Source organism: Lolium rigidum, chromosome 7 (assembly GCF_022539505.1).
Source record: "Lolium rigidum isolate FL_2022 chromosome 7, APGP_CSIRO_Lrig_0.1, whole genome shotgun sequence".
Lineage (NCBI taxonomy): Eukaryota > Viridiplantae > Streptophyta > Magnoliopsida > Poales > Poaceae > Lolium > Lolium rigidum.
The window spans coordinates 12,739,321-12,753,716 of record NC_061514.1 but is presented as its reverse complement, the minus strand read 5'-3'; the positions used below and the strand labels follow the sequence as shown (position 1 = coordinate 12,753,716).

Below are 14,396 nucleotides of genomic sequence, written 5' to 3'. Positions count from 1 at the left end.
TGCGACTTAATACTGAAAGGGGTGCGGATGATAACCGGAAGGTGGATTATTAGTTATAGACGAAGTTAGATTACAGTCTATGAATCTTGTTGTAATTCCCAAATGAATCTCATAGTAATCATCTTGTCATGTATGGTCATTATTCTGTCAATTGTCCAGCTGTAATTTGTTTACCAGCATGTTATTTATCTTTATGGAGAGACACCTCTAGTTAACTGTGGACCCCGGTCCTTTATTTTACACTGATAAATCCATCTACTGCAAATAGATAATCTCTTTATTTCACTACAAACAAACATCTCTTTCCACACAATATGTTTAATCCTTTGTTTTTTGAAAAAACGGTGAGATTGGCAACCTCACTGTAAGTTGGGGCAAAGTATTTTGGTTGTGTTGTGTGCAGCTTCCATGTTGTTGCTGACACCGGTAGTGCGCCCTGCCAAAGTCAGCTAGCAACACCTTTTAGAAGTGATATCTTTCTCCTACTGGCCGATTAAACCTTGGTTTCTTACTGGGGGAAACTTGCTATTGTGCTCATCATACCTTCCTTTTGGGGTTTCCCAACTGCGTGTTTTGCACAACATCAAGGTCTTTTTCTGGCGCCGTTGCCGGGGAGAAAGAGGATTTCTACAAGGGGAGTCTATCATCTCCAATCTCTTTACTTTGTTATTGTTTTGCTTAGTTTATTTTACTTTGTCTTGATTGCTTCTTTTTATCAAAAACACAAATAAATTAGTTTCTATTATAGTTTTTATTTTTGTTGCTCTGTTTTAGTCTTGCTAAAATGAGTACTCCTGAGAACACTAAGTTGTGTGGCTTTACTAGCACAAACAACAATGATTTCATTTGTACACCTATTGTTCCACCTGCTCCTGAAGCAGCTTTCTATGAAATTAAACCTGATTTGTTAAATCTTGTTATGAGAGAGCAATTTTGTGGTGTTAGTACTGATGATGCTGCTTCTCACCTTAATAATTTTATTGAACTGTGTGAGATGCAAAAGTATAAGGATGTAGATGGAGACATAATTAAACTTAAATTGTTTCCTTTATCTTTGAGAGGGAGAGCTAAAGATTGGTTGTTATCTTTGCCTAGAAATAGTATAGATTCTTGGATTAAATGCAAAGATGCTTTCATTGGAAAATATTATCCTCCTGCTAAGATTATATCCTTGAGAAGTGACATAATGAAATTTAAAAAATTTGATAATGAACATGTTGCTCAAGCTTGGGAAAGAATGAAATCTTTGGTAAAGAATTGTCCCACTCATGGACCGACTACTTGGATGATCATCCAAACTTTTTATGCAGGACTGAATTGTTCTTCAAGAAACCTTCTGGATTCAGCCGCTAGAGGTACCTTTATGTCCATTACTTTGGGGGCTGCAACAAAACTCCTTGATGATATGATGATAAATTATTATGAATGGCACACTAAGAGAGCTCCACAAGGTACGAAGGTATTTTTTTTTTTTGAAGAAACCTCCTCCTTGAGTGATAAGATTGATACCATTATGTCTATGCTTGTTAATGGTAAAGCTCATGTTGATCCAAATAATATTCCTTTAGTTTCTTTGGTTGCTCAAAAAGAGCATGTTGATGTGAACTTCATTAAAAGCAATAATTTTAACAACAATGCTTATAGGAATAATTTTGGTAGTAACAATTATAGGCCATATCCTTCTAATAATGGTAATGGTTATGAGAATTCTTATGGTGATTCCTACAACAACAATAGAAGTGCACCCTCTGATCTTGAAGTCGTGCTTAAGAACTTTATTAGTAAACAAACTGATTTTAATAAATCTTTTGAGGAAAAGTTTGGTAAAATTGATGTTATTGCTTCTAAAGTTGGTAGCCTTGCTCTTGATGTTGAACTTCTTAAATTAAAGGTTATGTCTCACGATGTTAAAGAAAGCAAGACTTTGAATGCCATTCAAGTTAGAATTGATGACAATGTTAGGATATTGGCTGAATTGCATGCTAGGTGGGAAAGATAAAATGAAATTGCTAGAAATAATAGTATGACTAAAGTTTGTACCATTACTGTTGTGGGTATACTTTATGGGTATATCAACGGCATGGCTTAGATCCGGCAAGCCCGGGTGACCCACAGGTGGTGATGTGGCATGCGTCCCATCGGGCGGCCCAGTTACTGTAGATCATGATGGATGAAGTCCAGTGCTTGTGACGGTAAAGCACACGTCCGTTGGGAACCCCAAGAGGAAGGTACGATGAGTACAGCAGCGAGTTTTCCCTCAGTAAGAAACCAAGGTTATCGAACCAGTAGGAGATGAAGGCCACGTGAAGGTTGTTGGTGAACGAGTGTAGTGCGGCGCAACACCAGGGATTCTGGCGCCAACGTGGAACCTGCACAACACAATCAAAATACTTTTCCCCAACTTAACAGTGAGGTTGTCAATCTCACCGGCTTTCTGAAAACAAAGGATTAAACGTATGGTGTGGAAAAGGATGTTTGCTTGCAGAAAACAAAAGAGAACAATGATTGCAGTAGGTTGTATTTCAGATGTAAAAGAATGGACCGGGGTCCACAGCTCACTAGTGGTGTCTCTCCAATAAGATAAATAACATGTTGGGTGAACAAATTACAGCTTGGGAAATTGACTAATAGAGAGGGCATAACAATGCACATACATATCATGATGACTACTATGAGATTTACTTAGGGCATTACGACAAAGAACATAGACCGCCATCCAAGCATGCATCTATGCCTAAAAAGTCCACCGATGTCTACGGGAGCTTCTATTCTTGTAGACAGTGTTGGGCCTCCAAGAGCAGAGGTTTGTAGAACAGCAAGCAAGTTTCCCTTAAGTGGATACCCAAGGTTTATCGAACTCGGGGAGGAAGAGGTCAAAGATATCCCTCTCATGCAACCCCGCAACCACAAAGCAAGAAGTCTCTTGTGTCCCCAACACACCTAATAGGTGCACTAGTTCGGCGAAGAGATAGTGAAATACAGTGTGGTATGAATAAGCAGTAGCAACGGCAACGACACCGTAAAAGTGCTTTGCCCAGGACAAGTAAACAAGCAGTAGTAATGTATCGTAGTAACGCAGATAAAACAAGTAAACAAGCAGCGATAGCGAGATTTAGGAACAAGGCCTAGGGATTACACTTTCACTAGTGTACACTCTCAACATTGATCACATAACAGAATAGATAAATGCATACTCTACACTTTTGTTGGATGATGAACACATTGCGTAGGATTACACGAACCCTCAATGCCGGAGTTAACAAGCTCCACAATAATGCTCATGTTTAAGTAACCTTATAGTGTAAGATAGATCAATAGACTAAACCAAGTACTAGCATAGCATGCACACTCGTCACCTTCATGCATATGTAGGAGGAATAGATCACATCAATATTATCATAGCAATAGTTAACTTCGCAATCTACAAGAGATCTTGATCATAGCATAAACCAAGTACTAACACGGTGCACACACTGTCACCTTTGCACACGTGCAGGAGGAATAAAACTACTTTAATAACACATCACTAGAGTAGCACATAGATAAATTGCGATACAAACACATTGCAATCATAAAGAGATATAAATAAGCACCTCACTATGCCATTCAACCGTGAATAAGTATTCTGTGAAATATGGCCTAAGAGACCCACACGGTGCACACACTGTCACCTTTACACACGTGGGACTAGGAGTCTCCGGAGATCACATAAGTAAAACTCACTTGACTAGCATAATGACATCTAGATTACAAGCATCATCATATGAATCTCAATCATGTAAGGCAGCTCATGAGATTATTGTATTGAAGCACATAGGAGAGAGATGAACCACATAGCTACCGGTACAGCCCCGAGCCTCGATGGAGAACTACTCCCTCCTCATGGGAGCAGCAGCGGTGATGAAGATGGCGGTGGAGATGGCAGCGGTGTCGATGGAGAAGCCTTCCGGGGCACTTCCCCGCTCCGGCAGGTGCCGGAACAGAGACTCCTGTCCCCGGATCTTGGCTTCGCGATGGCGGCGGCTCTGGAAGGTTTCGTGGTTTTCGTCGAACGCCCCGAGGTTTTTAGGTCGGGGGCTTTATATAGGCGGAGAGGCGGCGCAGAGGGCTTCGGGGGCCCACACCCTAGGGCGCGCCCCCCCCTTGGCCGCGCCGGGGTGTGGTGTGGTGGCCCTGCCCCTCTCTCGGCGGTTCTCGTGTGTTCTGGATGCTTCCGGGTAAAATAGGAACCCGGGCGTTGATTTCGTCCGATTCCGAGAATATTTCGTTACTAGGATTTCTGAAACCAAAAACAGCAGAAAACAGAACCGGCACTTCGGCATCTTGTTAATAGGTTAGTTCCGGAAAATGCACGAATATGACATAAAGTGTGCATATAACATGTAGATAACATCAATAATGTGGCATGGAACACAAGAAATTATCGATACGTTGGAGACGTATCGGCATCCCCAAGCTTAGTTTTGCTCGTCCCGAGCGAGTAAAACGATAACAAAGATAATTTCCGGAGTGACATGCCATCATAAACTTGATCATACTATTTGTAAAGAATATGTAGTGAATGCAGCGATCAAAACAATGTATATGACATGGGTAAACAACTCGAATCATAAAGCAAAGACTTTTCATGAATAGCACTTCAAGACAAGCATCAATAAGTCTTGCATAAGAGTTAACTCATAAAGTAATAATTCAAAGTAAAGGTATTGAAACAACACAAAGGAAGATGAAGTTTCAGCGGTTGCTTTCAACTTATAACATGTATATCTCATGGATAATTGTCAATGCAAAGCAATATAACAAATGCAATATGCAAATATGTAAGAATCAATGCACAGTTCACACAAGTGTTTGCTTCTTGAGATGGAGAGAAATAGGTGAACTGACTCAACAATGAAAGTAAAAGAATGGTCCTCCATAGAGGAAAAGCATCGATTGCTATATTTGTGCTAGAGCTTTGATTTTGAAAACATGAAACAATTTTGTCAACGGTAGTAATAAAGCTTGGACGCGTTCCCTGCTACAGTAGATCGCAGGCGATTTTTGGGCGCGACCGGCAAATCCACGAAGCTCGCCGGCGAATCGACGGATTCCCCGCCCTCCGGCGGTTGCTGCGGCGACGGGAGGGTGGGGGATCCTCGATTCCCGGCTTGTACATAGTAGGGTTAGCTAGGTCTTTGGCGGCGGTCGGCGGCTGGGAGGTGGCGGCACGGCTGTCGGTGTGGTGTGCGTGGCTGAGGCACTTCTCCTCTGGCGGCGCTGTTCCTCGGAGCAACGGCGTCGTGCTCTTTGCCTCTAGGTGCTCGGAGGCCCCCGAGCTTTTGCTTGCCGCTCCGGATCCGGCGTGGATCTTGAGCTTGAAGATGGTGGACAGAAGATGCGCGGCGGAGCCGATGGATCTCGGCGTTACCCCTCCAGGGGCGGTGAATGGAGTCTTCCCATCTGCACAGGGCCTGGTTTCGTCTATCCAAGGTTCGACGAATGGCAGCAGTGGCGAGACGCCTTCTTGCCAAGGTCGCCGGCGAGGTCGGGGTTGGGAGGAAGGAGTTCTTTGTAATTTCCTTGTTTTTCTTGGACCTTTCTGTAAGAACGCAGTGTTTATATAAATCCACCCTCTTTCGCAAAAAAAAAAGTGGAATACTTTTCCTAAGGGGCAATCGTTAGATTTTTTTTAAAGAAAGCAGTTCGTATTGTAGATCCTCAAATGAAAGGTATTTGCTTGACACAAAAAAGGGTCAAAGCAAACAAGACCTTTGCTGAAAAATTATACTCTGTAGCTAGAGAAAGAGTTGCACAGTTAGTTAGACGAAAACCAAGCAAATTCAGCAGAAATATAGCACGAATGTCCAGAACTGTAGCTTTCAGCGGCACAGATAATATTCACAATTAATGGTGAGGCATAATTAGAAAATAATATCTACAAGAACTGCATCTCCTTGTATATTGCAAATGCAAATACAATGTACAAAAAGAAAGTACGAAATATTGCTGTTGCTTGTGTCCATCAACCTGTAACTGATTGGATCACAACCCTTCAGCCTCAGCACTGATGCAAACCGTCCTGGGAGAATAGCAGATGGAAATCCAAGCATCGCTCAGATCTATGATTAGATTGTCATGAGGGGTAGTGATTCCAATGCAAAAACGCTGAATCTCTTTACTTTTCGTTGCTTGTCCTATATTCACATATACTATACTTCGACGATGAAATAAACGTGTGTTCCAATCATGTGTATTTGCTTTAGCCCTTTGCCATCTGCTCAGCAAACCATGCTTTCCAGTCTGCAACCTTTTCGTCCCCATTTGCCACCTGAAGTAACACGGAAGATAAGAAGCTGGGCCTAAACTCTTTCCCCGTGCCCCACAGAAGAGAGTACAAGATTAATACATGTATTGTTTGTACCTCAACTAAGTTGTCGGACTGCCTAGAGCCTATTTCGAACATATTAGTTAAAATTATTAGGCTATGATACCATCTAGTGTTCCATTATTGGGGAAAATTTGAAATTATCAGCTGGATTTGTTGCATTCGTCCATGACGACTGAATTATGCGTGTGGCAACCATGGTGGTAGAATCCTAGATCGGCCACTAGGTTCATAGCATTCTATTGTCATCTTATATAACAGCGTAATAGAAATTAATGATGATCATCAAGCTAGGACCATGAAGCTTATTTGAGATAATTACCTCGAATATGAGTGTTGTCTGGGGAATGGCATCCAGGGCCTCCACACAAATTGTAGCAGCATCCTCTTTGCTTATTCTTCCCTTGGCTGCTACACCCTGCATGTTTCATGGACCATATGAAAAGACATTCTTACCACTTTGCTAAGAAAAGAAATAATTGCCTATAATCAGTGTGTGCAAATTATATGATACGGCTGAGGAAGGTGTGAGGAAATATCTAACTTGTATTTCCATGAGGCTGGTATATGTATATGCAGGAAATCGCTTACACAATGGAGATATTACAGCTACTATATGGAAAGTATATGCATCTCTAACAGAAGGAACCTAGTGGATTAATCACACATGACAAACAACATGATGTCAGAGTGTCTTGTCTGGCTCTGTGGCTCACTGTACCTCAGCTTTTTTGGTTACAGTCTTACGGCGAGCTAACAAAGCTGCATAAGTACACAACATTATTGGAGAGGCTTTTTGTGCCGGTACCTCTGTAAAACTGAATCCCCTCTCACCACCAGGAGTGGTCTGCAGAGAAGCACTCCTTATTATCGTCGACGGGATGCCAGATGCAAGGACCACCTCTTCGTCTCGTTCTGCTAGCTTCCTCAGCTTGCTGTTCATAATAGCTTGGAGCCCACCGCTATTTCTGTAGACAGATAGCTGCATTTTTATCAAGATCTCGTATGGGTAATGACTAAAACTAGGATGAACAGGCTAACTCAAGGTTACACGAGCAGATCAAACCTGGGATAGCAGAACAATGTGTTGGACACCCTTGAGGTCAATCAGGTCAGAGAAGAAGCCATCCTGTTGAAAATTTTAAAAATAAGTTTAAGGCAATCAAAGCTTGTACCCGGAAGGGAAATTCTTTTGGCCATAAGGAAAGGGAAGTCCTGAAGCAGTTCTAAACTAAATTACACAGTTCAAGGCAATCAAGTAATGGACTAACATCAAGTCATGAGCTGGAGCAACTCTTTTATGCATCAAACAATCATTAGCTGAGCAACGAATGGAAATTGTAGACTTTATGCTTTGGAGTAGTTTCACACATGAATAAACAAACAACATTAAGTTTAAAACATACATCGGTTGGGCAAATTACAGAACGAACACCCCTTAACGCTTTCTTTGTGAAGGACTTATCTTCAATGTTGCCAACCATGCACTACAAGGAAACCAGAAGAGGGAATGTTATGAAAAGTCACTATAATTATAAGAGAAATTTTGACATGAGATGAGGTCAAATACGTTTATTGCCTTTTCCAATACATAAATTTTTTGTATTTTTTGGTATATCACCTCTCATAATAGGTAGCACATATGTATTTTAAGTTCTAACTACACAGTGAATAACCACAGTTTTCAAAGTGAGAATTACAAACCTCTACATAAGTTCCAAAAGCTTCTTCGGTGGATCGTTTATCCTTCACTAATGCTTTTATTCTAGCCCTTTTCAGAATCAGTGACAATATCACCATCTGAAGATACAAAAAAGAAAATCAAAGTTGAGCAACTGAGAAAATTTAGACATGCATAACTCAAGCTGAACACATACAATTTAGACAGAGTGACAAACGATGCAATATTCCCTGCGGAGAAATGGCAAGAAAGAATATCTACAGTTTAATAGTAATGAGAAAAACAAGAAGGCGGCTTATAGAGATATATGCTAACACCAGTTCATCTTGCTTAAGTGATTTGAATCCTAAAGTTGTTTTCCAGTAACGATTTGTAGGACCAACAATTTGTGTTGGTAGAAATAAATTTTATAGCGTAGAGAAAACTTTGTGAAGTTACGAGCCTGAAAATGTGGCTTTGAACACTCACGTGACTATGTCAATGAGAATAGATATATGGTTCAACTCAGGGAACGTGAATACAGAATAAAACTGCGGTATAGTGACTAGTGATATACTGAGCATTGGATGCAATATCATTTTCTGCAGTAAAAAAACATGAACTTGAAGGACAAAGCAAACCTGCCCTATCTCGCTGTCGCCATTGGTAACTAGCACGGCATCTCGAGGGTCCTCGATATCTAATTTCATCCAAAATGTGCCAACAAATAAGAATAGTGAATACAAGACAGTTTGCATTTAAGTAATGTCTTTGTCTATGCACCTGAAGGCTCATCCTCCTCACCCTCGGTTCCCCCATCCTTGGGAAGCAAATCGGGTGCTCCGTACCACTTCCTCAACTTTGGACCCCCTGCACAAACATATTTGAAGAATACTTGAGCGAATAGACTCAATTCAGCAAAATGCGGTTCATTTTTTGAACTTTTTTCTGAGAATCATTTTCTGAACTTTGTGCAAGACTATCTGGTACGAGGTGCTATCTTGGATCCAATCAGAGCTAGACCACCTGTTGCCAAGGGCAACTTTACGGAATGGTGGTCAATGGCAGTACGATCCACCCTCGCCTGCTACACAAGGGCACTTGGTCGATTATCATGCTCACGGCCTGGTCGATCTGGAAACACCGCAACACATCCATCTTCGACTACTCTCGGCTTTTGTGGGCAAATGCAGGGGCTATAGGACTACACCAGTTGCTCTGGTGCTCCCGTACATCGCCTAGCTTGCTTGGGTTGAGTTGTATGGTGCAGTATTAGTCCAGTCTGGGACTTATACATCAACCTCTCCTTTTACCAATCCATCGAAACAATGTTTTTTGCGTTTTCGCGAGAAATGAAATAAAATGCAACCTGTGATTACACATCTACAAAAAAATTGATTTGTTGTCGATTACAACTTTTATTCAGAACGCCAGTGGTGGTGCTACATGGAAAAAAGTATATGTGTCTAAGAACAATCTCTAGATGTTTTAGACATTAAGATTCATTGAGATAGCTCTCAGGTCCTAGCACCGCCACTGCAGAATAGTGAGCATTGGCTCTAAAGCTGACTACAATCTGGAGATGCAAGGACCGGCTGGAAGCCATGAACGAGAGAGATCTAAATATTACCCTCGATGTAGTCAAGGATGCGGTCGGTGAAGCTGGTGTCGTCCTTGCCCTTGGACCGGACGACGGCGAGAAGCGCCGGCCTTCTCTTTACAGGCGAGAGCAAGGGGCGATTGGGCTTCGTACGCTTCCAGGCAGATGGACGGAGAAGGGGATGAGGAGCAGGCTGCGGCGCGGAAGGTGCGGAGGAGGGGCGCGCGAACAGGGGAGGCGCGGGCATTTCGAGACGCGCCGGCGGCGGATTTCGCACGTAGGCGTGACTGGTCTTGCGGCGAGGAGGAGGATAAGGCAAGATTGCAGAGAGCCGCGAAATTCCGGTCCTGAATGAATTGGCTCTTCAAAAAATCGAGCTTTGTTGTTGACCGTTATGTTCCGACGAGTTACAAAGTCAATGTACAACTATTTTGTACGGCAAACAATCCAATCATAATTCTTTTCTAGTGCTTCGCACATTCCTAAGAACTTGCAAGGTATGCTCCCCTTCACAATTAATTTTATTAGTGTATTTTAATCTATCTTTTTCCATTTTCTTGAGGGTACTAGCAAAGTTGGTATAAGAGACAAGCATCTTATATTTGATAAAGACTTTTCTAGCTTCTCTTGCTACATCATCAAATTCTTTAAGAAGGGTTTCTAAGACAAAAAATTTCTTTTCTCCTTCCTCCATATTAGTGTAAGAAACATATGTTGCATTACGGGGTTGAGATTAACAAATCTAGCTTCCAACATGTGTACTAAAGAAGCAGCAGCAATTTCATAAGTAGGAGAAAGTTCTATCAAGTGTCTATCTTCAAAATCTTCAACCGTACTAACGTGAGTGAAAAAATCTTCTATATTATCTCTTCCAATGATAGACCCTCGTCCTACCGGTATGTCTTTCAGAGTGAACTTAGTAGGAAACATGATGAAATAAACAAAAGGTAAATAAAGTAAATGCAAGTAACTAATTTTTTGTGTTTTTAATATGGAGAACACAAACAAGACAGTAAATAAAGTAAAACTAGTAACTAATTTTTTGTATTTTTGATATAGAGAACAAACAAAGCAGTAAATAAAGTAAAGTAAAGCAAGACAAAAACAAAGTAAAGAGATTGGATATGGGAGACTCCCCTTGCAGTGTGTCTTGATCTCCCCGGCAACGGCGCCAGAAATTTACTGCTGGCGTGCAGTTGACGTGGGAGTTAGAAATCTTTGCGGAGTAACTTTTTTTTAGTTCCCCGGCAACGGCGCCAGAAATTTAGCTTGATACGCGTGAAGCACACGTCCGTTGGGAACCCCAAGTGGAAGGTGTGATGCGTACAGCAGCAAGTTTCCCTCAGTAAGAAACCAAGGTTTATCAAACCAGTAGGAGTCAAGGATCACGTGAAGGTTGTTGGTGACGAGTGTAGTGCGGCGCAACACCAGGGATTCCGGCGCCAACGTGGAACCTGCACAACACAATCAAAGTACTTTGCCCCAACGTAACAGTGAGGTTGTCAATCTCACCGGCTTGTCTGTAAATAAAGGATTAAATGTATAGTGTGGAAGATGATGTTTGTTTGCGAAGAACAAGAAAGAAACGTAGTTTGCAGTAGATTGTATTTCAGATGTAAAGAATGGACCGGGATCCACAGTTCACTAGTGGTGTCTCTCCCATAAGATAAATAGCATGTTGGGTGAACAAATTACAGTTGGGCAATTGATAAATAAAGAGGGCATAACAATGCACATACATATCACGATGACTACTATGAGATTTAATCAGGGCATTACGACGAAGTACATAGACCGCTATCCAGCATGCATCTATGTCTAAAAAGTCCACCTTCAGGTTATCATCCGAACCCCTTCCAGTATTAAGTTGCAAACAACAGACTATTGCATTAAGTATGGTGCGTAATGTAATCAACACAAATATCCTTAGACAAGCATTGATGTTTTATCCCTAGTGGCAACAGCACATCCACAACCTTAGAACTTTCCATCACCGTCCTGCATTCAATGGAGGCATGAACCCACTATCGAGCATAAATACTCCCTCTTGGAGTTACAAGTATCAACTTGGCCAGAGCCTCTACTAGCAACGGAGAGCATGCAAGAACATAAACAACACATATATGATAGATTGATAATCAAATTGACATAGTATTCCATATTCATCGGATCCCAACAAACACAACATGTAGCATTACAAACGAGATGATCTTGATCATGATAGGCAGCTCACAAGATCTAACATGATAGCACAATGAGGAGAAGACAACCATCTAGCTACTCGCTATGGACCCATAGTCCAGGGGTGAACTACTCACACATCAATCCGGAGGCGATCATGGTGATGAAGAGTCCTCCGGGAGATGATTCCCCTCTCCGGCAGGGTGCCGGAGGCGATCTCCTGAATCCCCCGAGATGGGATTGGCGGCGGCGGCGTCTCTGGAAGGTTTTCCGTATCGTGGCTCTCGGTACTGAGGTTTTCGCGACGAAGGCTTTAAGTAGGCGGAAGGGCAGGGTTGGAGGCGGCGCGGGGGCCCCACACCATAGGGTGGCGCGGGCCCCACCTAGGCCGCGCGGCCCTATGGTGGCGGCGCCTCGTCGCCCCACTTCGTATCCCTTTCGGTCTTCTGGAAGCTTCGTGGAAAATAAGACCATGGGCGTTGATTTCGTCCAATTCCGAGAATATTTCCTTTGTAGGATTTCTGAAACCAAAAACAGCAGAAAACAACGAATCGGCTCTTCGGCATCTCGTCAATAGGTTAGTGCCTGGAAAATGCATAATAATGACATAAAGTGTGTATAAAACATGTGAGTATCATCATAAAAGTAGCATGGAACATAAGAAATTATAGATACATTTGAGACGTATCAAGCATCCCCAAGCTTAGTTCCTACTCGCCCTCGAGTAGGTAAACGATAACAAGAATAATTTCGAAGTGACATGCTATCATAATCTTGATCAATACTATTGTAAAGCATATGAGATGAATGCAACGATTCGAAGCAATGGTAAAGACAATGAATAAACAACTGAATCATATAGCAAAGACTTTTCATGAATAGTACTTTCAAGACAAGCATCAATAAGACTTGCATAAGAGTTAACTCATAAAGCAATAAATTCTTAGAAGAAAGCTTTGAAGCAACACAAAGGAAGATATAAGTTTCAGCAGTTTCTTTCAACTTCAACATGTTTATCTCATGGATAATTGTCAACACAAAGTAATATAACAAGTGCAATAGGTAAACATGTAAGAATCAATGCACACAGTTGACACAAGTGTTTGCTTCTAAGATAGAAAGAATAGGTAGACTGACTCAACATAAAGTAAAAGATAGGCCCTTCGCAGAGGGAAGCATGGATTACAATTTTTGTGCTAGAGCTTTTCATTTTGAAAACATAGAAACAATTTTGTCAACGGTAGTAATAAATCATATGTGTTATGTATAAGACATCTTATAAGTTGCAAGCCTCATGCATAGATTACCAATAGTGCCCGCACCTTGTCCTAATTAGCTTGGATTTACATGGATTATCATTGCATAACATATGTTTCAACCAAGTGTCACAAAGGGGTACCTCTATGCTGCCTGTACAAAGGTTTAAGGAGAAAGATCGCATTTGATTTCTCGTTTTTGATTATTCTCAACTTAGACATCCATACCGGGACAACATAGACAACATGTAATGGACTCCTCTTTAATGCATAAGCATTCAACAACAGATAATATTCTCATAAGAGATTGAGGATTAATTGTCCAAAGTGAAACTTTCCACCATGATTCATGGCTTTAGTTAGCGGCCCAATGTTCTTCTCTAACAATATGCATACTCAAACCATTTGATCATGATAAATCACCCTTACTTCAGACAAGACGAACATGCATAGAAATTCACATGATATTCAACAAAGGTGTAATAGTTGGTGGCTGACAAGGTATCAACTTGTCAATGCCTACGGATTGTAGACTATGATTTAGTTAGATGTAGAGGGCAAGTAGATCTCGAAGGTTTCAGCCAAAAAGTACTCGACGAATATAAAACTAGGGTTACGTTGGCAGTAGATTTGATGATCTCTTTGTCCCTCGACTCCCCCTTATATAGGAGGCGGAGCCGAGGGATTCGTATTGTACAAGTTACAAAGTCTGGGAAGGTTTCTAACTCCTCCCGCAAGATTACAAATAATGCTTCCTATTACAACTCTAGCTTCCCTTAATAATATCTTGGGCTTCTGAGTCTTCTTATTCTTCGGGTAGTGGGCCTTTAGTAGACCCCGGGTACTATCTTCGGCAGGCCCATTGGGGATGCCTATGTCAGTAGCCCCCGAGATTTTGCTTGAATCGCAGAATCAGGGAAAATCTCCACTGTTTATATTTACTCGACAACTTTACACTTTTCTATATTTCCTCATATGAATTTCTATATTGTACAGGGATAATGGTAATTGGGGCTAGTTCATCTGACGGATCAGGTACTAGTTAACTGCTCTAGTGGCAATCCGCAAAAACCTACTTCAAGATCACGTCCCCGGACATGATCTCGGGATACTGGTGTAAACTTCGATAGGTGCCGCTTAAGGTCTTACCATTATGCCGAGTCCCAGTTATATTTTATCGGGTACCTAACGCGTCCGTTAGGATTTTTCTTCGTATCTGTTGATACGGAAAAAAGTATCAAACCGACGTCAGAGACGGCGCCACGCCGCACAGAACGGATCTAGGGTCTTACCTTCGCAAATTTGCGGCATTCAGAGATTTATTCGCAACTT

General features: G+C 41.7%; 2 protein-coding genes across 2 annotated transcripts in view; both read right to left on the bottom strand.

The window, feature by feature from the left end:
* LOC124670912 (protein argonaute 1A-like) overlaps positions 1-14,396 on the bottom strand; it is a 71,090-nt gene that overhangs the window by 33,630 nt on the left and 23,064 nt on the right. The gene's annotated exons all lie outside the window — the stretch shown is intronic.
* Positions 5,842-9,955, bottom strand: LOC124675198. Its single transcript, XM_047211264.1, has 9 exons — positions 9,658-9,955; positions 8,811-8,897; positions 8,669-8,727; positions 8,072-8,167; positions 7,774-7,854; positions 7,434-7,496; positions 7,176-7,349; positions 6,690-6,785; positions 5,842-6,310 (listed from the first exon to the last, which is right to left on the bottom strand). Exons 1-9 carry the CDS (start codon positions 9,872-9,874, stop codon positions 6,242-6,244), a joined length of 942 nt encoding a protein of 313 aa, XP_047067220.1. The 5' UTR covers positions 9,875-9,955; the 3' UTR covers positions 5,842-6,241.